The sequence below is a fragment of the Oncorhynchus nerka genome, linkage group LG15 (assembly GCF_034236695.1).
Source record: "Oncorhynchus nerka isolate Pitt River linkage group LG15, Oner_Uvic_2.0, whole genome shotgun sequence".
Taxonomy (NCBI): Eukaryota; Metazoa; Chordata; class Actinopteri; order Salmoniformes; family Salmonidae; genus Oncorhynchus; species Oncorhynchus nerka.
The window spans coordinates 56,304,956-56,329,423 of record NC_088410.1 but is presented as its reverse complement, the minus strand read 5'-3'; the positions used below and the strand labels follow the sequence as shown (position 1 = coordinate 56,329,423).

The 24,468-nt window shown below is 45.1% G+C and overlaps 3 protein-coding genes across 3 annotated transcripts in view; all 3 read left to right on the top strand.

Moving 5' to 3' along the window:
- Window positions 1–8,464, top strand: part of LOC115142939 (phosphatidylinositol-4-phosphate 3-kinase, catalytic subunit type 2 beta) — a 70,496-nt gene extending 62,032 nt beyond the window's left edge. Inside the window, 6 exon segments of the mRNA XM_029682826.2 lie at window positions 2,898–3,022; window positions 3,367–3,484; window positions 4,068–4,155; window positions 4,879–4,985; window positions 5,093–5,221; window positions 5,315–8,464. Of these exon segments, the coding sequence (XP_029538686.2) occupies window positions 2,898–3,022; window positions 3,367–3,484; window positions 4,068–4,155; window positions 4,879–4,985; window positions 5,093–5,221; window positions 5,315–5,506 (759 nt within the window). The 3' untranslated portion in view covers window positions 5,507–8,464.
- Window positions 8,465–10,969: 2,505 nt separating this feature from the next.
- Window positions 10,970–19,048, top strand: LOC115142938 (protein phosphatase 1 regulatory subunit 15B-like). Its single transcript, XM_029682825.2, has 2 exons — window positions 10,970–13,889; window positions 16,938–19,048. The coding sequence occupies exons 1-2, from the start codon at window positions 11,946–11,948 to the stop codon at window positions 17,130–17,132; spliced, it is 2,139 nt and encodes a 712-aa protein (XP_029538685.1). The 5' UTR covers window positions 10,970–11,945; the 3' UTR covers window positions 17,133–19,048.
- Window positions 19,049–20,879: 1,831 nt separating this feature from the next.
- Window positions 20,880–24,468, top strand: part of LOC115142937 (pleckstrin homology domain-containing family A member 6-like) — a 180,060-nt gene continuing 176,471 nt past the window's right edge. The window contains exon 1 of the mRNA XM_029682819.2: window positions 20,880–21,094. The gene's annotated coding sequence lies outside the window, so the exon portion shown is untranslated. The remainder of the gene's footprint in view (window positions 21,095–24,468) is intronic.

Here is a 24,468-nt window from a genome sequence, read left to right as displayed (position 1 = left end):
GTACAACTTTTTGAGGATCTGGGGACCCATACCAAATCTTAGTCTCTTGAGGGAGAAAAGGTGTTGTCGTGCCTTTTTCACGACTGTCTTGGTGTGTTTGGACCATGATAGTTTGTTGGTGATGTAGACACCAAGTAACTTGAAACTCTTAACCTGGTCCACTACAACCCCGTCGATGTGAATGGGGGTGTGTTCGGTCCTCTTTTTCCTGTAGTCCACAAACATCTCCTTTGTCTTGCTCACATTTAGAGAGAGGTGGTTGTTCTGGCACCACACTTCCAGGTCTCTGACTTCCTACTTATAGGCTGTCTCATCATTGTCGGTTATCAGGCCTACCACTGTTGTGTCGTCAGCAAACTTAATGATGGTGTTGGAGTCGTGCTTGGCCACGCAGTCGTGGGTGAACAGGAGGGGACTAAGCACGCACCCCTGAGGGGCCCCGTGTTGAGGATCAGCGTGGCAGATGTGTTGTTGCCTACCCTTACCACTTGGGGAGGCACATCAGGAAGTCCAGGATCCAATTGCAGAGGGAGGTGTTTAGTCCCAGGGTCCTTAGCAAAGAGCTTTGTGGGCACTAAGGTGTTGAACGCTGAGCTATAGTCAATGAACAGCATTCTCACATGGGTGTTCTTTTTGTCCAGGTGGGAAAGGGCAAGTGTGGGAAAGGGAAAGTGTGAAGTGCAATGGCATCATCTGTGGGGGCAGTGTGCGAATTGGAGGTAGTCTAGGGTTTCCAGGATGAAGGTGTTAATTTGAGCCATTACCAGTCTGTCAAAGCACATCTTTTTATTTACAGTGCCTTGCGAAAGTATTCGGCCCCCTTGAACTTTGCGACCTTTTGCCACATTTCAGGCTTCAAACATAAAGATATAAAACTGTATTTTTTTGTGAAGAATCAACAACAAGTGGGACACAATCATGAAGTGGAACGACATTTATTGGATATTTCAAACTTTTTTAACAAATCAAAAACTGAGAAATTGGGCGTGCAAAATTATTCAGCCCCCTTAAGTTAATACTTTGTAGCGCCACCTTTTGCTGCGATTACAGCTGTAAGTCGCTTGGGGTATGTCTCTATCAGTTTTGCACATCGAGAGACTGAAATTTTTTCCCATTCCTCCTTGCAAAACAGCTCGAGCTCAGTGAGGTTGGATGGAGAGCATTTGTGAACAGCAGTTTTCAGTTCTTTCCACAGATTCTCGATTGGATTCAGGTCTGGACTTTGACTTGGCCATTCTAACACCTGGATATGTTTATTTTTGAACCATTCCATTGTAGATTTTGCTTTATGTTTTGGATCATTGTCTTGTTGGAAGACAAATCTCCGTCCCAGTTCTCAGGTCTTTTGTACACTCCATCAGGTTTTCTTCCAGAATGGTCCTGTATTTGGCTCCATCCATCTTCCCATCAATTTTAACCATCTTCCCTGTCCCTGCTGAAGAAAAGCAGGCCCAAACCATGATGCTGCCACCACCATGTTTGACAGTGGGGATGGTGTGTTCAGGGTGATGAGCTGTGTTGCTTTTACGCCAAACATAACGTTTTGCATTGTTGCCAAAAAGTTCAATTTTGGTTTCATCTGACCAGAGCACCTTCTTCCACATGTTTGGTGTGTCTCCCAGGTGGCTTGTGGCAAACTTTAAACGACACTTTTTATGGATATCTTTAAGAAATGGCTTTCTTCTTGCCACTCTTCCATAAAGGCCAGATTTGTGCAATATACGACTGATTGTTGTCCTATGGACAGAGTCTCCCACCTCAGCTGTAGATCTCTGCAGTTCATCCAGAGTGATCATGGGCCTCTTGGCTGCATCTCTGATCAGTCTTCTCCTTGTATGAGCTGAAAGTTTAGAGGGACGGCCAGGTCTTGGTAGATTTCAATATTATCGCTTGCACAGTGCTCCTTGGGATGTTTAAAGCTTGGGAAATCTTTTTGTATCCAAATCCGGCTTTAAACTTCTTCACAACAGTATCTCGGACCTGCCTGGTGTGTTCCTTGTTCTTCATGATGCTCTCTGCGCTTTTAACGGACCTCTGAGACTATCACAGTGCAGGTGCATTTATACGGAGACTTGATTACACACAGGTGGATTGTATTTATCATCATTAGTCATTTAGGTCAACATTGGATCATTCAGAGATCCTCACTGAACTTCTGGAGAGAGTTTGCTGCACTGAAAGTAAAGGGGCTGAATAATTTTGCACGCCCAATTTTTCCGTTTTTGATTTGTTAAAAAAGTTTGAAATATCCAATAAATGTCGTTCCACTTCATGATTGTGTCCCACTTGTTGTTGATTCTTCACAAAAAAAATACAGTTTTATATATTTATGTTTGAAGCCTGAAATGTGGCAAAAGGTCGCAAAGTTCAAGGGGGCCGAATACTTTCGCAAGGCACTGTAGTTAACCAGGTAAGTTGACTGAGAACATGTTCTCATTTACGGCAACAACCTGGGGAATAGTTACAGGGGAGAGGAATGAGCCAATTGTAATCTGGGGATGATTAGGTAACCATGATGGTGTGAGGGCCAAGACACCGGGGTTTAGCCAGGACACTGGGGTTAACACCCCTACACAGGGCTGGGATATACTTCTTTAGACCAGAGGAAAGGGTGCCTCCTACTGGCCCTCCAACACCACTTCCAGCAGTGTCTAGTCTCCCATCGAGGGACCAACCCTGCTTAGCTTCAGAAGCAAGCCAGCAGTGGGATGCAGGGTGGTATGCTGCTTGCACTTCATGGCTACCGAGTGCTACAGGGCGGAAGTCATTTAGGCGGGATACCTTTCTTGGGCACAGGGACTGTGGTGGTCTGCTTGAAACATGTAGGTATCACAGACCCAGTCATGGATAGGTTGAGAATGTCAGTGAAGACATTGTGTGTTTGTCCCTCTCCCCAGGCGTTTGTGGTGAAGGTGGAGCGGGAAGGCCAGCAGGGGTCAGTGTTGGTCCAGAGGAGCTTTGAGGAGTTCTATGAACTACACAGTAAACTACGCCTCATCTTCCCCTCATCCAAACTACCCAGGTAACACGCACGCATGCACTTATGCACACACACACACACACACTGATCGTGTACAGAGAACGTCGCCCTTCTCTTGAAACAACAGTTAACTCTAAGTAGCGATAGAGGAATAGTCAAATATTTTGGATAATAATGGAGGAGTAATCTCTCGTGGACAGACTTGCGCATCTGACCAAATTCCGCTACATTTTAGTTCTGGATTAATCGAGCTTAATGAAGTCTAAATAACTGAAAGGAAAGGATGTCAGTGGTATTCTATCTGTACCCATACTAACTACCTACGGTAACTAGATGTAGCAACTGTAAAGTGAAACCATGACAAAGTCCTTTGCTGCCCCTCCCAGTTTCCCCAGCCGCTTTTTGATTGGGCGGTCTCGAGGAGAGGCGATGGCTGACAGGAGGAAAGACGAGCTGAACGGATACGTCTGGCATCTGGTGCATGCTGCGCCAGAGGTCGCCCAGGTAACCAGTCCCCTCTGACCTTTGGTGTGTTCACGAGACTGTCATCCTAATCCTGTAACATCCCATGTACAGTGGTTAGTGTAAATGACTGTATGAAACTACTGCGATTCTTAAAATGACTGTATTCTTTTTTTCTAACTGACATCATAAAATATCCCGACGTGCACTTGGCAGAATGACCGGTACAGAGTGTCTGTGTGTCTGTGGTTTCAGTTTGACTGGTGGGTTTCTTAGAATTCAGCCCCTCCCTTTTTCGAAGCAGCGTCATATCAGCTTTACAGACTTAGACACACATGCTGTCTCGGGGCGAGGTACTGCAGGCCCATATCAGAACTGTCCAGCCTCTGTGTGCTGGCAAACTTTCGTCCACTGTATCCGTAATAGAACAGTTTGACAAACTAAAATGCAAGCTAGAATTGCTAGCCCCGAAGTATTAGCATTTCATTTTTCCATTTTCAAAATGTCCATGTGCTACCTGTAAATGAATTAGACCTCATGGAGGTTGGCATTTTGTTGTTTTTCTGTCATTCACTGAATATACACTTCCTCATCCTCCTCTCCAACCCCCCTCTCTATCTCTCAGTGTGACCTCATCTACACTTTCTTCCATCCTCTGCAAAGAGATGAGAAACCTGGAACAGTGGTGAACACACTGCAGAGCAAACCTGCAGGTACACAGACACACACACACACACACACACACACAGTGTGTGATTCATCAGATGACTCACTGACAGGATCGATAGTTATTTTAATGAGATCATTTGCACAGCATGTAGGCACAGGGTCAAAGTTCATCACTTACTAAAAACAAATGCTGAGTCCAGTGTACTGCCAGCATCAGCTGACCCCGGGGCTCTGTGCCCTTAGCGACAGGAATAATAGCCTATGTGATAACTTAAACTAGGGTCTTATCATGCGCTGTTTGAACAACGTGTCGGCAATCACACAGCATGTCAAACACAGAGGTGTACTAAAAACACTAACGCACGTCTCTTAGACCATGCAGCATTTCTTGCTATGGGAGCAGTTTTCTTTACTTATTGCTGTTTGCACAGTTGTACAGTGCGATTTTATGGTTGCTGTGTTTGGTTACATTGATGTTGACCTAAGGTTTATGTGTTAGGGGTTAGAGGTTAATGGAACTCTAGCTGTCACTCTGCCTGATTGGCTTTCTAATGAACCTACAGCACTTACAGAGGAATAGAATCACCTATCTCTGTAGCTCCATCCCTCCCTCCTCCCTGGCCCGTCACACAATACGTGGACACATACTTCCTGCCACTATAAACACACACACTGTAGGCTATAGACTTATTCAGGTCCTACATTATACTCTTTCAGCTCTAACCACATACTCTGTCTGAGTCTCTGTCTCTCTCCCCCAACTCCAGAGATCTGTTGGGGTCCAGTCTCAGGCAAAGTGGTAGGAGAGGTCAAGCTCTCCATCTCCTATAAGAGTGACAAGCTCTTCATCATGGTCATGCACATACGAGGCCTGGTGAGTGTGTGTGTGTGTGTGTACACTCAGCATACTGTTTAAGTTGAATACTGTTATTGTGGATATACTGACTACCCCCCCCCCCCCCCCCTCTCTGTCTTTACCAGCAACCCTTGCAGGATGGGACAGACCCTGACCCCTACGTCAAGCTGTACCTTCTCCCAGACCCCCAGAAAACCGGCAAGAGGAAGACCAAGGCTGCGAGACGCACCTGCAACCCCACCTACAATGAGATGGTGAGGAAATGTTCCTAAGTACAAAATAAAACAATTCATTCATCTTACAATGAAGTCAAGAAGATAACATTTGTCCCTTCTCTCTCCCCGTAGCTGGTGTATGACCGTATCCCTCGCGGGGACCTGCAGCAGAGGGTGATCCACCTGCGGGTGCTGGGGGAGGGTGCGTTCTGGGAAAACACCCTGCTGGGCGAGGCCTTCATCCCCCTGAAGACCCTGACAGCCGGGCAGTGCTGGGCAGACTGGCACCAGCTGGGCACGCCCAGCACCGACTCCACACGTTGAGAATGAGAGTCGGAGGTGGAGGGTGAGAGGGAGAGAGGAACGACTGATCAGGTTGTGCGTGCACACAGGTGTACGTGAGTGCGTTCAGTTGTTATGGTCAGAGTTGTCCAGCTTCTCGGGCTGGTTTATTCCCCCAGTGGGGGTGTGTGTGGACCCGTATCCTGCCCAGGTGGGATGTGTGTGTCCTATGTAGGTTTGAGGTGTGTTTGTGTGTCTGTAGACTCATTGACTCATTCGCTACCGAGTGGCGCAGCTGTCTAAGGCACTGCATCTGAGTGCAAGAGGCGTCACTATGGTCCCTGGTTTGAATCCAGGCTTGTATCACATCCGGCCATGATTGAGAGACCCATAGGGCGGCGCGCAGTTGGCCCAGCATTGGCCGGGTTTGTCCGGGGTAGGCCATCATTGTAAATAAGAATTTGTCCTTAACTGACTTGCCTAGTTAAATGAAGGTTCAATTTAAAAAATATATATAATTGACGGTCAATCGTCACTGGACACTGTATCCATGGGACTGTACTGGACTGTATGGACCTACTTTAAGACTCTCTGATCACCATAAGAAGGGATAACTGGGGCATGTGAAGATAACCAGTCTGTTCTTCTCAGTGACTCTGACTTCCAGAAGACTTTTTTCTGGTAACAACATGGCCTCCCGAAGACCAGGAAGCACAGGGGACCAGTGGGAGGAAAGCAGAGGGCATTGTTACTCTGTGAAAACATGGACCGCTTCTTTCCCCTTCATCTAGGGCCAACGGAGAGACGTCCATCTTACCGCCTGGCGGAAAATACTTTGAAACGGGTCTGGTCCCCTCCAAAGTCCTGTCTTTTAAAAGACAACCGTAAGTTATTTATTTTTCAAGCGTTACCCTTCTGTTAGTGCCGCTCCATTTCGAGCTCTGTTTGGTTGTGTGTGTGTGTGTGTGTGTGTGTGTGTGTGTGTGTGTGTGTGTGTGTGTGTGTGTAAATGATTTTGATTTCTGTGTGTACCCCAGATTTATGCAGATCGTGATATGTGAATTATGTTGGATCCAGTCTTTCTGATTTGAGAGAGAGAGAGAGAGAGAGAGAGGGCGTAGATGCTTTTGTGTCATTGTGGGGTAGAGATGTACAGTACCAACCGGACCTGCCTATGGTTTGGGTCCTCCCTAACACATTTTAAAGACTCACGTGACTTTCGTCCACTCAGCCTGATTCAGTAGCTCCTCTGCATTAGAACTTGTTAGAGTGTGCGCTGGTTTGGGGGTGTGTGTGTGTGTGTGTTTTGTGTCTCCCATTGTTGACTAGCTGTTGTAATCCAAGCCTTACCTACGCTTCATTTCGCCGTTTGATGATAATTGACACAGGTCGCTAATCAAATTTTAAATGTAGTACTGTGCGTTGACATAACAATGTTGTCTTCATGGGAGAATCCTCAAATCTCAAACGTTTGTTCAAAAATGTTTCTTATATCAACGCCTTTAGAATATTTTTTCGTTGTCGTTGCATGAGTGCTTCTACGTCTACGTCTACGTGGGGAAAATCAGACGATTAGCTGGCGTCACGGATAAACTGCCTGAGCAAAGAAATGCTCTTTCGGACACTAAACTCTCACGCCATTCCGACTGTATGTAGTGGAAATGTTTTCACTTGGTTTTATTTCTCATGCATTTTGAACTTACATTTGACTTTCGTGGCTATTTCAAACGACAAAGTGATCCTGTTCATGTGTTATACAGTACTGTAGCTATAAGAGAGGGGGGACGGACGGACGGAACAGTGACAGAAGTGCTGACGAAGCAAATCAAGGTTTTGACTACGTGCCCATTGCTCAACTCATTTGTGTCTTTCCTCGGGAGATACTCAGTGATTTGATAGTTTGCCATTTTTGCCATTGATATCTCGCTCTCATTTTCTTGTGTAAGAGCTGGACACACTGTCCTTGTTTCACTGGCAGACAGACACTGTGACCTTTCGCAATGCAAAATGTCCGCTTTCAGTGGGAAAATCTGCTTGTGGGCAGAGTTGTTGCTATTGAGAGGGGAATATCAAGGTTAACTCATGAATTGAGCAAGAAGGGTTGACCGGTAAAAATATATATATATAAATAACTAGGACAAGGTTAATTCCTGGTCAGGAAAAAACAACACCTAGTGAAATATGGTTAATCGGTGAAGGAAGTTTCTATAACTATCGGTAAGATAAGGACGTCTTGGTGTCCGATGTTTTCAGATCACAATACAATTACAGACGAATACAGGTTAAGGCTGGCTTTCTAAGGTGTTGAAATGTAACGCGTATTTGTTTGGATCATTAAACATACCCGCATCCATTGCTAGGAATATTTAGATGCTATTTGTTTTGGTTTGGTTGCATAGGCTTTGACATAACATACAATTCACCAGCCCTGTTTTAAAAGCATTGATCTTTTTTCAACATCTCTGAAAATGTTTCTTCATTCATGAAGAGTAGCTACATCGCTGTTTTAGAAACAAGGGTAGACAGTTTGAACAGGTGTGTGTTAGAAATGACAAGAGGAGCTCTTCAACTAAAGGTTAGCCTATCTCAGGCTGAAGTGCAAGTAATCACACAGGACCAGCATGCTTAACCCCAACCAACCAGTTTAACCACTGCTCTCATTCAAAAAACACAACACTTTATTTGACTGCCCTTTGAATGTGTCTGAGGGATATTTACATATTTTGTTTCGTTTCCAGAACAGGAAGAATATTCCCTGGGGGTGTTTCACTACAGTCTGAATGGCTATACTGTGGCTATAGGCTCTTAGTGTGACATTTTTAAATGATTGAAAGATGACTTTCTCCATATTGAGTGTTGGTATTTGTTGTGTGCTAAAAGACTGATGACCGATATTAAAGTGATTTTAATTGTTTTTTTTTTCTTTTGACAGTTGTACCACTTTGGGGGAAAGGAGGGACACCATATGGCTTCCTCCTCCATGTCTCTTTTACTTTCTGGTCTTGAGCTAAGAGTAGAGTCAAATATGGATCTCTATGCAGTATAGGGCTCTGATTAAAAGTGTTATGATATAAATGTTGCTCTTGCCTAACAGACCAGTGATTACACATGGAAGGAGACCAGGACAGGGGTTCATTGGAAGGCATTGGGACTCCCAAACCAAGCACCTACCTGCTAAATACCAAGTGTAAATCTGAAAATAATGTATAGGTATGAGCAATATAGTGAAAATTCTACCAGAAGGTACCTCTCTAGTTCTTTCAGATCTATGTGAAGTGCCTAAGGGTAGGGGCTAGGGGTCAATTTGGGATGGGCAAGAGTTTGACCTGAGTCCTTCCAGGTCAGCTCCAAGGGACTGAACTCTGACCTCTATGGAATGCTGGGGAAACGGCCGAATGTAAGTTCAAAATGAACTGAATCTTGTGTACTGTAAATACTGAGAATATCATTAATGTGATTTCTTTCTTTTATTCAGGATATAGTTTTACCCCACTTCTTATGCTTTAGACTTTAAAATTGTATTGCATTTTCTTATTTTTTTGACCATGTTTTGTAATATTGTTTGCACTAAATAATAACAAAATAAACTTGAATCTAAAAGACGTGTGTGGTGATGTGGGTGTTTGTGTGAGCACTGTTGTGTGTGTTTCATCTGATGAAAGCACTGTGTAAGATGAAACATCCACTGACTCTGCAGCAGTTGTCTAATTACCATGAAAACCCAACTAGTCACAAAACTATGGGGGATCGGATTAATGATAATTAATGGCATAATTAAACCTCAACTTCTGTTGAAGGAAAAATACTTTTCTGCAGATACAGCATTGGGGCTTAGGTATGGGTGGCGACCATGATATACCCCATTATTATTGATAAGAGGTAAGATTGAATCAATCAATTCCCTCTCTGTATCATAATACACCCTCCCCTTCTCACTTTCTCTGAAACAGTTTCATGTGATGTTATTTGTTAATCGTATAGCTCAATGCCATGCCCTTATAATCCTGTTCACTATGAGGGAGGGAGGGAAGATAGGCTACACTTCAGTCAGTCTGCATACCTCTGTGTCCCAGCACACCCAGGCAGTCATCTGTGTAACAATCCGATTATTATAAGTGTGAATGACCGTGAGTAAACCTCTATGTGGGGAAGCAAGGTTCACCATTGCAGGGGTGTTGCTCAGACAAGATCTGCTGGCAAAATCTGAGAGCCCACAGATGATGACCACACAGAAACTTAAATACAGTATGATGAGAGTGTATGACATTCAACAGCTAGGAGTCAATGCTCCGTACCAGGCATACTGTAAGGGAAAGATTCAAGTTACACTGTGCTAGGCACTGATTAAATAAATCAGGGCACCCACATACGTTTATTTAACTAGGCAAGTGAGTTAAGAACAAATTCTTATTTATAATGATGGCCTACCAGGGAACAGGGGGTTAACTGCCTTGTTCAGGGGCAGAATGACAGATTTTTTACTTTGCCAGCTCAGGGATTCGATCCATTGTACAAATACAATGTATTATATCGATTTTGGTCTGGACACTATTTTTAATGCTATCTCTGGCAACTTTCAGATGAGTGGACACTAATTTTGCTGTAAAATGTATACTCTTTCATGTCTGACAGGTAGAGATTTAAACAAGATACTTTTCGAAATAAACATTGACGGATCACAAAGAGAGTTTACATGAGTTGGATTTTCATCCCGATGTGCAACCCTCCTTTTAAAAATGGGGAATTGAAAAATTTCTCGTCATGAATATTTGATGCCTTAGAAGACCGTACAGGCAGCACTCAGAGAAAATGGGACATGATGCATACTTCATAAATACATGCATGGGTGGGTGGCCTCCTACAGGACACACTGCTGCATCAAAAGTTCAGCAGAGCAGCAGACACCTCTCACAGAATAAACCGGTAGAACGCTAATGGCTTCAAATGGGACCAAACACCCATTCTTCACAGCGATCAGGACCACCGTGGGTTTGCTGCATCACTTATTAATCACATGCTCCAGAAACGTGAAAGATAGGCTATTGCTGTTGTGTGCTGTGTCAGTATAGTAGCCATCCATAGGCCTTCTGCATCTGGAGGGCAACAGAGTGGAATGTTAACTTGATGCTAAACACACTAGTAGGCCTATAGGGGTCTATATCTCATTCCAAGTCCTGATGTATGGGTTGATTTCAGAAATACTATACCCTATGCAAAACGTATGACACAAACTCCTATTTTTAAGATGCAATATTTGTAACTATTCAGTTTATCTTGAAACCCAATATTTTTTTATTCAGTGTGAAGTATCACCAATTCAACACCTGTCACACTGGGCTTTTTCTATACACTGCAGGAGTCGGGACTTGGATTCACTTCATTATATAACCGGGACACTGCGTGTCTTGCAACACCGCCTATGTGGTTTACTGACGCCGGTAACTCTGCGACGGTCCCTAAAACAGTTCTACAAAGGCTCTTTCACGACGCCCCCTAAAGTTTCTGACGAAATCCTCTTGTGAAAAGCGGGCAAATGAGCAGCCGCACAAGGAAATGAAACAACGATTGAGAAAATAGGAGAAATATAACCCTGAATTATTACAGCGAAATAATATATTTAGTTGATATCTAGATAAGACTATTATTTGTCTTACGGTGGCATTCGATTAGGTTCAATGTAGCGAGTGAATATACATATAGTCCGTTCGTTGAAGTCTCTTTTTCAGACTACTGATTGTGGCGCAAAACCTCCATTGGTTAGTGTTAGTAGCTAACTTAGTTTAAGTTCTAGTTTACGTGCTGGAATTCAACCAGCTTTTTCTCCAGGCAAGACCAAAAATGGCTCTTATATCATCGTTGGACTTGGATTTATCCCTATGTTATGACTCGTCAAGTCTCTGCTCCGTTTCTACCGTCACGACGACCGCTGTTTTTACGAATCTTACTGCGCGAAAGAATATGAGAGTCGCGGACAACATGGACGATGCTATCCAGGAACCTAAGGAGAGCTAACCGGTATGCTATTGCTAACCTTCTGTAATGGATAAGGGATCGTAATGGCATTTTCACTGATCTGAAATGCACACCAAGTTACTAGCTAAATTACCAGATTTGGTCGCTAACGACAACTGCCAACGAAACGAACAATCTCAAATCAAGATAACGTCGTTGGTTAACGTTACCTAGCCTGTAACAGCTGTGAAAACTAGCTACCAAGTTGTAAGTTCTTGCTATCCTTGATTGCCAGACCTAAGTTTGGTCGTAATGGACTTAAGCTAACGTTAGTTGTTTCATAACAACGTGTTAACGTTGCTCCTGGACGTGTACTTAACTTAGTTAGCTAGCTACAGCAACGTTAGCTAACCAAAACGCTTTAGACAAACTGCACAACGGCAAGCAGTCAATTGGTATTCTTTATTAAAACTACTCATTTAGTTATCTTGCATAGCGACAATTTGTTTGCCACAAGCCAGTAGTACGAATGTTTAGGAACATGAATCGCGGGGAATACTTTTCTGGGGTGCAGACACCTCCATCCACTGCCGCCGGGCACGCCGTGGCCTCTCTCCGGCAACCAAACCAGAACAGCTCGTTGATGGGCATGTTCTCCGTGATTTCTAGGCCTGCCCTGTCATTTCTGCAAAATTATTTACCAGGGCGCCCTCGGAATCCTGCCCTGGCCGACAGTGTGTCAGGGTGGGTCAGTTGGGATTTCAAGCAGAACTTTGTAGAGGCAGAAAGTGCGTTTTTAGGACAACTGGATGACATATTGCCTGGAACTCCGCACCATGCACACCACCTACCATACCTGCAATACCAGCATGGGCTACCAGCGTCAGGTTATAGTAGTATGAATTGGTTGACAGCAGATTCTCTTAGCGAGTTAGGGATTCGAAATGCTGCTGAAATGGACTTACATTTAAGGCAAACTCCGGTAGGATACCTCGCAACCGGTTTTCTCGGTAAAGTTTTGTTGAACGCAGCGTCGTCTCAGGAAATGAAACACGCCAAGCAAGGGCACGTCCTTGGCGGGGATAGTTTTTCATCAGACGCAGTGACAGCCAGGGCAAAGAGTAGTACCGATGGTAAATGGTGGGGCGGGCTTTGGGGAACCGATGACAGTGCTCAAGGGTTGCTGTCAAATTTGTCGTCGAGCAGAGAGAGTGCTGTGGAAAACAATCACAACCGCAACGTCCATTGTCGTCAACCAGAGTGTGGCACAAAGGCCGCCGTTACCATGCCAACAGAGCTGTTTGTACAGTGCAATGGTGGCGAAAGGACTGGACCCTTCTGCCACAAAGAGGAGCCAACGAACAATGGAAGCCGGACAGAATCTCTCCCCTTAGATCACCGGGAAACAGTCTGTTTCAGAAGTCATATTGTCAGTGTTGCAGCTGTCACTGCCTTCAGTGAGTTGTCAGTTCTCACCCCTGACCAGGATAATGGCTATTCCAGTCTGGAAGAAGAACACTCTACCTCCAGACTGTACATGTTGAGGCTTCCCTGTGAAGAGCTACAGGGGATCACAGAGAGAAAAGAGACAGACACACCAACACAGGGGAGCTCTGGTAAGAGGGAGCCGGAGGGAGAATTGGGTGAGACGGCCTTCACAGGAGGGATGGAAGGGGAGGAGGAGGTTGAGGACTCGGACGTCACAGACTCTGAGGAAGAGGAAATGGCGTCCGCTGCGCCCCCCTCCACACCTCGGTGCAGTAACAAGGCTATCGCCTACATCATGGGCAGCCCCTGCAGTGATGACAGCCAATCAGACGACTCGCTCAGCGAGGATGATGATGGTTTCGACGGTGACAGCTCGTCACAATTCTCAGATTCCGAGGTGCTAGATGAAGATGAGGAGGATGCATCCGATTCCGAGCGGCCAGACTCAAAAACGGAGAGACTGTGGAACTCACTGTGCCAAAGCAATGATCCCTATAACCCCCAAAACTTTACTGCCCCCCTCCTCACCAGCCCTAGAACAGTCCTGTCCACCTCTACAGCCACAGCAGCCTGCTCCCTTCAAGCCTCCCCTCCAGAGCAACCCCCCTCTCCCTTCTCCTCTTCCTCCTCTCCTGCGGAGGAGTTTGGCTCTGGGGATGAGTCCAGCAGCGGTGAGGTGGATGAGGCTGAGAGCCTGAGGCTGTGGAACTCCTTCAGCTCCTCCTCAGACCCCTACAGCCCTTTCAACTTCCAGGTCCCGCTCAGGACTAGAGAGCCGACAGGGGCTAAAACAGGTGCAGGGACAGGGGCGCGCAGTAAGAGGAGCAGCAAGACAACCCCATGCTCCCCTCGTCATGAACAGGGACAGAGCCACTCGCCTCCCCAGTACAAGAAAGAGGCAGCGGAGGAGAGGCTAGATAGTGGCTTCTCAGAGACCCTGTCCATCCCAGAGATCACCACCATGGGCTGTGTCACAGTAAAAAAGGTCAGTATGACTTGAGACACTGCTCTCTCTAGTGGAGAGTTCGTAATAGGCCTAAATAATGTTTACACACACTGTTATACGTCTCTTCCTTATACATGTTTTTCAAGGAATTGTAGGTAGTCCTATTCTTATCAGTCAAATTGTCATCTGTGGACCTTGGTCACTCGCATTCCTGTGACTGTTATAAAATGCGGAAATCCATTGAGTCATGTATTGAATCTTCCCACTCAGCAGTCAGAAACGGCTGTATTTGTTAATGAGTAGCTGAAGAGGAAGTATTTTATCTCCTGTAGTGTACTTGATGTATTATGACAGTATGTTACACTCTGCCACGCCCCATTTTATCGTTCATAGATGGGTCCAGGAGTTTTCCCTGGCCATGTGAGTGAGGTGATGTGACCAAGAAAAGAAAACGAATGTCACACAAATGTAAAATAAGATATACAAACAATGCATCCAAAAAAGTATACAAACAATTACCACTCAAGAATGTGTCCACGTGTGCATGTCCACTCACAGTCCCTGCCATTCCATTAGTTTTTTGTTTTTTAAAAATCTGTTTTTCTAAAGTAATTATGCTGTTTGCTTGCGCAATTGTGAGTTCCATGCAATCACGGCTCTGTATAAAACTGCGTTGCCCTGAATTTGTTTTGGACCTAAAGAGACCCCAGGTGGTATGTCTTGTGGGTTATTTCTGGGTGTCTGAGCTGAATGTTAATTGATTATGCAGACAATCTGTCATTTTGGTCACAGTAATATTTCTCGTAACTAGAAGACAAGCAGTTAATCTCTCGTCAAGCCTCAACCAGGGAAGACTGGCATGCATGTTGCTGTTCATTCTGTGTGTGCAGTTAAGGGCAAGACGTGCTGCTCTGTTTTGAGCCAGCTGCAGCTTTGCTAGGTTTTTCTTTGCTGCACTTGGCCATATTACCGGACAGTAATCAAGATGGGACCAGAGCCTGAACGACTAGTACAGTTGATTTTTGCGTAAGAAATGCTGAACAACTTTCTTTTTTCTAACAGACATATCTTCACATCAGCTTTAGCAAAATGACTTGCCCATGATAATTGACCATCCATTGTTATACCTAGGAGTTTAGCTTCCTCAACTTGCTCAATGGTCACATCTCCAGTTGAGGTTTAGCTCTTAGAGAATGTTTTGAGCCAAATACAATGCTTTTGGTTTTAGACGTATTTAAGACCAGTTTATTATTAATCACCCATTCTGATACTGACTGTAACTCCTTATTTAGAATTTCAGTGAGCTCACTGGCGTTGGGTGCTGACATGTAGATTGTGGAATCAGCCACATAAATAGTCATTCTAGCTTGGTGTAAGACCAGCGGCAAATCATTTGTAAAAATAGAGACGAGTAACGGCCCAAGGCAGCGGCCATGAGGGACACTGCACTGTACATATTGTACGTTAGAGACGCTTCCATTGAAAAACACTCTCCGGGTTCTATTGGATAAATAACTCCAACGATTTGATGGCAGGTGATGTAAAGCCATAGCAAGTCACTTTTTTTTTGTCAAAAACTATTTAACATCAAAGGCTGCACTGAAATCTAACAATACAGCTCCAACTATCATCATATTATCCATTTATTTGAACCAATCATCAGTCATCTGAGTTGGTGCAGTAGTCAAGTTTAGTGCCCTAAAAGCTTGTGCCCTCCATTCATGAAAACAAATACAATTTTCCTCTGTTAGCGACGTAGCGCATCGTTCAAGCTCCATAGCCAATGTGGCTATATCACTGTCAGAGAAATTCTTATGCTGGTTGTTGAACCAGTGTCATTCTGTGTGTGTGTGCGCGTGTGTGCTGGATTTAGAACGTTGGCGTCTAGTCAGTCAGCATGCAGACAGGGAAAAGAGCGTAGCATGTTTACGTCTCCAGGGAGACTCGGCCGAGAGACACAGAGTGGGTTTTTAGAGAACCTCTGGAGCTCTACAACTGCTGGGAAAGCATCTTTCATTCTAGACATTTCTAATCAAATGGAGTCTAATGCTATGAGTCAGTCATGGGGCTTAAGCAGACCGTAGGACAGCAAATTGACAGCTGTTAAACCGATGGCAGTGAGAGCTGTGGAAACGTGCTTTTCCAAGATAGTGGAATTGAAGACCATCACCATGGGAGTAGACTTAATCACCAATGCACAATCCCACGGATATCTTTTTTAATGCTCAGGCTTCATTCTCCATGCCTGTTCTGTGACATTATCCCCCCTATTATGAGCACAGAACTGCCACGTTACTTAGCAACAGTGATAACTGGGCAAGACAAGTGGGAGGGAAAGAGATTTCTCTGACGGCCTTATTTTTTTCTTTCTTCTCCATTTCTCTGGCTTGGAGCGTCAGCTCATAACCACCTCGCTCCTGCAACGTTTTCACAGCCCTCCAGCCCATGACAAGCACATTGCAGTGTCTTTCATCTTTAGTTAATAACCTCCGCTCTGAATAGTGTATGTCAGTCGCTCCCAGTCTGCAGTGCTCAGTGGGTTGCTGCTTTATGCAGGTGATTTTTAGTGCGTCTGTGATGCGCTACAGGCCATCCATCAAACAGTCATTTCATGGTGATACTGATTCAGCTTCTTTACCCCTCTTTGCCTCTCTCTCACTTCGCCTCCAATTTCTGCTTCTGCCCGTATGGTTGCTGCTGTAGCAGGCTAGATGTATAGTGAGTTTGGAGGGAAAAAAAGTCATATGTGCAGAGAGCTGGAGCAAGTGTGATTTTTCCGTGTGTGAATGTCTGGGTTTAGGCCTACAGTTTCTAATGGAAGTGTTTTTGGACATAATTGTAGTCCAGGATTTTGGATGCGTTGTCCTGCAGTCCTTTCAGAATATTTAGGAATATAACCCAGTGATGCTTTTTAATTAAATATCCCCCGGGTGTTAAGCAACGCATTTCATTTTAAGCTGAAATGTAGTTTCAGTGACGTGTTGAAAGTTGAGATCTCTGTTGTCTCTGTATCCTGCAGGTGTGTTTTAGTGAGGAGGTTGTAGTCGTATGTCAAGCTGATTCTTATGATGTTCTGTCGTACTCCAGGTGTGTTTCTGTGACACGGTGGAGGAGTTCTACGCCAGCGAGGATGACGAGGACCGGTGCGGGCCGTGGGAGGAGCTAGCCAGAGACCGCGCTCGTTTCCTCCGGCGCGTTCAGGATGTGGAGGACGGCATCGGCTACGTCCTCAGCACTACCTTCCGCGTAGCCGTCTACCAGAGACTACAGCACTACAACTGATCCTCACCCCTGACCTCTGACCCCTAATGTCCTACAACACTTCTGATCATCTGTCTTGTCTCTCTGTGACCCCTGTAGCACCAGTCCCATCTTCAACAGAATGCATCAGAACTTCTAAGTCATGCTTCATCCCCTTCCCTGTCGACCCCCAAACCTCATCTTCAACCTGGGTGTGTAGAAAAGATTACATCAGAGCGGTTGAGAACCCCCATACACTCCATCCCTCCTCACCCCCCCCCCTTACCGTCAGGCTGGAGTGTTGGGGAAGATGTGATAAAAGACTTGCTCCCTCTCTTCACTGCCCTCTTCCTGATCGTTTGCTGTTTTTCTTTAACCTCAGTGGAGTGATGACCTAATTTCCGATGTGATTCAGGATGACTGCTAACTAGAAGGAGTGCTGGTAATGTAAAGGTATAAGGGCTTACTGGTTCCAGTGGGAGAAACTCAGTCGAACACAGAGCAGGTCTTCCTGCTGGGCTGTGTGCTCAGTAACCTGACTGAAACGCAGAACTCTACACTTCAGCTAAGACTGTTTCTTTTAGTTTTAAAATGGATTCAAAACATTTTTGTAGTCCCGTTGAGTTTACTGAACCTTTCGGTGTTGCGCCGTCCTTCTCTATCTGACGCATGCTATCTGGGTCTCTGCCTGGTAGTGTTCTGTTTCATGTTAACCTGATCCCAGGCCGTGCCTGCTGTCGTGTTCAGTATTTAAAATGTTCAGTATTATCCCCCTGAGCACCCATAGCCAAATGTCACACTGCTCCCCAGAGCTGAATCGGGTTTGTTAAGAGCTTTTGGAAAACAAACCTGGTTTGAAATAACAGAAGAAAAATAAATAATTCAATGCTTCCTCTAAGCCGTAACAAGCACCCGAATGTTGAAAGTGTTCTATTTGATCATAAGCCGAGGGTGTAAACCTACAGTATGTTGACGTGTAAAGCAAGCCTCTATACTGTATTGATGGTAAAAGTGTTGAAATCAAGCCTGTGTTGTTGTGGGCTCTTCCTGGTTTCGTTCATTAGCCATTGACTTCAGTTCTATCCCATGTATTATTAGCTAACTGCAAAGATAACCCACCTCTGCCCTCAACTGGCTCTTCCAGTATTTACACCTGTAGATTTCCTCATAACAGCCCACAGTATGAATACACTAACCATCATAGAATAGACAATAGCATTGCTCTGCTTGTGACCTATACAGTAATGTACAAGGCAAGATAAAAAAAGTAAAAAAATAATTTCTCTCTGGCTGCAAGCCAATGATCAGTAAAGGCCGAAGTGAATGCTTATGGGTAAGGGTGAAGTGAAATGATTTGCATGATCAATGCATCTTTAGTGGCCTCCTCGTCTACCTCCCTTAGTCCTCACTGTGGTTTCCTCTAACAAAACAATATTGCTTTAATCTATTTACAGTTTTGCACCAATAGGTTTTCTTCAGTAATGCGTTTCCCTTCTCCAGAGCTTGCATCTATCAGTGGTCATCTAGGAAAGGAGACGAGGAAAGCAAGCGCTCTACGACTCCTCCATTTTATAGACGACCTATCCCCACTATTTATTAACCCTGTAATGCCTGTACGGACCCAGTGTTGTGTTACTCATTTTGAGGGGTTAATTTCTCCTATGTGGCTAAAAGGGTTCATCGCTGGTGTAACCAGGTTGGAAAGAAAGCAGGGATGTGAAATGCACGTTGTTCTGAAGTGATTCACAGTATCATGGAGAAAATCAAATATATAAAAGATGCTTGGGAACTGAAAAATATAACTAATTTAACTTGGTGTTCTTTTAGTCAATACAGTTAACATGAAATTGATTTATTTTTGTAAAATATTTTAGGATGAGTTAGTAGTTCTACACTGTCCCTTATAATATACATTTTGAATTAATATTCAGTGAAAATAAATCTTCAATTATGAACAATGTTTCTGTCTCTTTTCTTGCGCCACATCTCCTCGTTTTAAAGAATAATTTGCTGGTCTTATTTGGTTTGAATGTTGACACCCACCGACACTGGAGGGAGGAAGAATTGGGAGATCCGTTATTCTTCCTGGACACACCAGATGACTACGGTCACCGTCGTTATAAAATGGTACTGCACCATCAACACGATGGCGCGTTGTGGGTAAATTGTGACTGATCTACAAATAATAATGAGTAGTTACTTAAGCAAGGTGATTTGTAGTTTTACGCAGCACGTTTCTTTCTGAACGTCCTGTAACGTTACATGCACCGGACCTGTACTAGGCCCCAGTATTTAATATAGTCAGCGGTAGTGCAATCTCTAGCAACTGGAGCCAGTCAACAATGTGAGCGGTGCAGTAAGATAAAAGAAGATGCACAGATGCAGACAGCTGTCAGACGGTCTCCCCAAAACATCACAGGCATACTCTGCCTGGAAAGGATTATAGCAAGATTATCATATTTTTAGGACTGATTTGGACCCAATCCTTGTAGAGGCACTTAAAATGAGGTATGAGATTGGTGGCTGTATATATGGAGATCCTATAGACGTATCCTTATGCAGATCCTTTACACGTTATTGATTGCAATCCTTTTAGTGCGAAACGATATTGTCAGTGGTATTTTGTTGTAGTTACTTTCATGCCCACAGGAGAGAGCCATATTCTCAAGTAATCATTCTCAACCACTAGAGGTCGCTCGTGCTTGTTGTAACAGTCATTACAGTGCACCAGTCGAGCCATAGAGACAAACGACCAGTCTATGGAATGGAGAGAACGGTCACTGCGCAATGGTTTTCAGCTGAAGACAACCAGAAATGGTTATTTGCAGTGTAATAACATGACCAATATGTATATGAACGAATTGAAATTCATTGCACTAGCCTTTTTTTGCAAACCAAGTAGCACACACTAAGTATATGTCCATTTATTATTGGTAGAAATGGTGAAAATGTGTAGTTGAATACGCCCAAAGCAGGTTGATTGCAGATTTCATTAGTTTAATAAGTGTATGTCCTCCCCGGTTTTTGTGGTTACAGCATTATCAAAATATGAAGAACTGATCAAATCTTAACCAGTTAAATTGAGATTTGTCTATATTTTCTCATATGACATGTGTGGCCTTTAAGCTCAAAGTTTGATCTGCATTGTGTTCTTTCCATTACACTGTCTGTTAGCTGATCTCCTTTTGTCCTTCTTCTTTTGTCCTTCTGAGAACTCTATTCTTCTGAGGTAATGTGCCTCTCCTGCAGGGACATCCTGGGGGGACTGACCAATACTGTCACCTCATTGGCTCACTGGGATGCCTGGGGGTGGGGCCTAGGATGAGATTACAGGTCTCCCTCTTTCTCTCTCTCTCTCGCTCTAATGAAAGGAGGTTTGAACAGCCGTGACGTCACCACCCACCACCGATCCAAAAATCACTCTCTCCCCCTCCCTCTCTGTCGTTCTTCCTCCATCCCTCCCGCTCCCCTCCATCTCTCTCTATCTTCACTGCTTTACAGAAGGACTGCAGCCTGGATGGGCTCATGTGACATTTAAATACCCTGGCATTTTCGACTGGGCATGCTCCGTTGCATCAATCGGTCGCTCCCCCCCCCTCCTCGTCTTCCCCTCATTCCTCCTTTATCCATCCTTTCCTGAGGAGACGATGCCTATTATTGTCCTGTATCCCTGCTCAGTCACGCTGGTGCCTGTAGCTACTGGGGCTGTTGTCTCTCTCTGTCTCTCTCTGTTTCTCTCTCTCTCTCTCTGGTTCTCTGACTGACCGAGAGCTGTCTTTCCCCTGTTATTGTGAGGACGCGGAGGGATAGATAGACAGTGTGTTCTGCCTGGTCACACTCTCTCTTCCCGTCTCCTGCTGTCTAACCGGGCTGACCGACCGCCTGCTGCTCTCTCCTGGGATGGATGGATGTACACTGTTCTAGCCTGACTGTCTGACACCCTCACTGACTGACTACAAAGGAGGAAGGAGGAGGGGCACACTGAACACATCAGCAGGTGGCTGGTAAGGGACACGCAGATTCATGATATCTATGTGTCTGTGTGTGTGTGTGCACCAGTTCATTTGCAACATGTCTTGGTTTTATGTGAACAAGCTAGTAAGAGGGAGCGCTAGTGAGTGTGTGTGGGTTGTCCATTACACGGTTCTCTGTGTGTATTTGCTTTATTGCCTACTGTGTATTGCTTTGTGTTGATGTCGATGGTCATAAGACTGTGTCTATATTCCTGCACGCCATTTTTTCTCTCTCTCATATTACAGAGACAGGGTTGGTTCAGAGGGATAGAGGTTGGCTAGGGGTTGAAGTAATGGTTGTGGTTGGGTGTGGGGGCTCAGATGTGGCTGGCACCAGTAGCCAGGTTGTTGGTGCCAGTTTTGGTGCCCCGCTGCAGATGGGCATAGTCTGTCAGTCAGGGACCCCAGCGGTGCCATCACCTCTTCTCACGCACACACACACACACACTCTGCATATACATTCACACATACAAAATACTCGCGATAACACTCCAGCCATGCATGTTGATGGGTGATGTTTGGCAGTGCTCTGCTGCATGTTAAACGGCTCATGGCAGGACTAAGCCCGTCCAATCCCATCCCAGACAAGCCCGGCAGAGCCGATCTGAGCCAAAGCAGGGGGGATGAGGTGGACTTTGATTCAGAGGATAAGCGTTATTGACTTCAACAGGCGCCTGTCCTGTGTGCTGTGTGTAAGTGTGAGTGTGTGTGTCGGTGTGCGTGAATGCGTGTGTGTGTGTGTGTGTGTGTGTGTGTGGCTCTAGGTGTCTGATTAACATTGCCATTAATACACCCTGACAGTGACGGAGGAATTAGCCTGACCCTTTAATGCCCTTAGCGTTAGGGTATTGTAGTGTATGTGTGTGTGTTTTTTTTTTGCTTCTTTGCGACTCTGGCAGTTGCTGGCAGTTGAGGTGCTTCTGATTTAGGCATTAAACTGGATTTGTGACGCTTCTTTAAGAATGTGTGTGGATGGACACATACACACAAGCACACATGCATGTGCCCACGCGCACACACGCGTCCTGTCTGTTGGCAGGTCACACCGTGTTCTGATGGTGCTTCCTAGCTCCCTGCCAGGGGTGCGGCCTGAAATGATCCCCAGAATAGAGCCGTATTTGCAAATGACGTCCCTCTTCTCTGTCCCAAGCGCCTCTGCTGACAACACTGCTGTCTGTTTGGCTGTTTTCTCACCGTGTCTCTGTCTCTTGTCTGCCTCTCTCTCTTTCCCTATCTCACCTCACTCTCTTTCCCTCTCTCTGCCCTCACTCTCTCTTTCTCTCTCTCTTTCTCTATCTCACCTCACTCTCTTTCCCTCTCTCTGCCCTCACTCTCTCTTTCTCTCTCTCACCTCACTCTCTTTCCCTCTCTCTGCCCTCACTCTCTCTTTCCCTCCATCTCTTCCTCTGTTTGCTGTGTGTTGATTGGTTTCTGGAAGGTAAATAGAACTGTTGTCCTGCATTTCCATGGCTGTTTTTCTATGATGACTGCAAGATGTCGTTTGTAATGGTTTTGCTGAGCTGTGAGTGTGTGTGTGTTTCTGCAGGGAGTGGGGATATTGCTGCAGTGCTTACTGCACCCTCTCCGGCAGAGGGTGTGATCAGGAATTTAAGCACGTCTCAGTGCACACACACACACACACACACCACACACACACACACACACACACACACACACACACACACACACACACACACACACACACACACACACCACACACACACACACACACACACACACACACACACACACACAAAACTGGGTGGAGTGAATACAGTTGTTCTCTGCAGAGGACTGCTACAGACCTACAACAACAACAACTGCGTCTATCTATCTATCTCCCTCCCTTCATTTCAACCTCTGTCCTTATGTCAATCCTCACCGAGTCGTAGAAATGGGTTTGCAGGTTACAGTAACATCTCCTCGGTTTATCAACGACGTTACTGAGAGGGATGTGGGATATGTGTTTGAGAATGGAGCGAATATAGTGTACAAAACATTAAGAACACCTTCATAATATTGAGTTGCACCCCAAACTTTTGCCCTTAGAACAGCCTCAATTCGTGGGAACATGGACAGGAAACTGTTGAGCGTGAGAAAACCTAGCAGTGTTGCAGTTCTTGACACACTCAAACCGGTGCACCTGGCACCTACTACCATACCTCATTCAAAGGCACTTAAAATATTTTGTCTTACCCATTCACCCTCTGAATGGCAGATATACACAATCCATGTCTCAATTGTCTCAAGGCTTAAAGATACTTATTTAACCTGTCTCCTCCCTTTCCTCTACACTGATTGGAGTATATTTATCAGGTGACATCAATAAGGGATCAAAGCTTTCACCTGGATTCACCTGGTCAGTCTATTTCCTGGAGAGAGCAGGTGTTCCTAATGTTTTGTGCACTCAGTATATATACTGAACAAAAATGAAACGCAACATGCATATGAGGAAATCGAAAATCAATTGAAATCAATTCATTGGGCTTTAATCTATGGATTTCACATGACTGGGAATACAGATATGCCTCTGTTGGTTACAGATACTTAACAAAACGGTAGGGTCGTGGATCAGAAAACCAGTCAGTATCTGGTGTGACCAACATTTGCCTCATGCAGCGTGACACATCTCCTTCGCATAGAGTTGATCGGGATGTTTATTGTGGCCTGTGGAATATTGTCCCACTCCTCTTCCATGGCTGTGTGAAGTTGCTGGATATTGGCGGGAACTGGAACACGCTGTTGTACACGTCGATCCAGAGCATCTCAAACATGCTCATTTGGTGACATGTACGGTGAGTATGCAGGCCATGGGAGAACTGGGACGTTTTCAGTTTCCAGGAATTGTGTACAGATCCTTGTGACATGGGGCTGTGCATTATCATGGTGAAACATGAGGTGATGAATGGCACGACAATGGGCCTCGGGATCCCGTAACAGTATCTCTGAGCATTCAAATTGCCATTGATAAAATACAATTGTGTTCTTTGTCTGTAGTTTATGCCTGTCCATAACATAACCCCACCGCCACCATGGGGCACTCTGTTCACAATGTTGACATCAGCAAACCGCTCACCCACACAACGCCATACATACTGTCTGCCATCTGCCCGGTACAGTGTAAACCGGGATTCATCCGTGAAGAGCACACTCTTCAGTGTGCCAGTGGCCATTGAAAGTGAGCATTTGTCAGCAGAAGTCGATTACGACGCCAAACTGCAGTCAGATCAAGACCCTGGTGAGGACGACAAGCACACAGATGAGCTTCCCTGAGCCGATTTCTGACAGTTTGTGAAGATATTCATCGCTTGTGCAAACACACAGTTTCATCAGCTATCCGGGTGGCTGGTCTCTAACAATCCCAC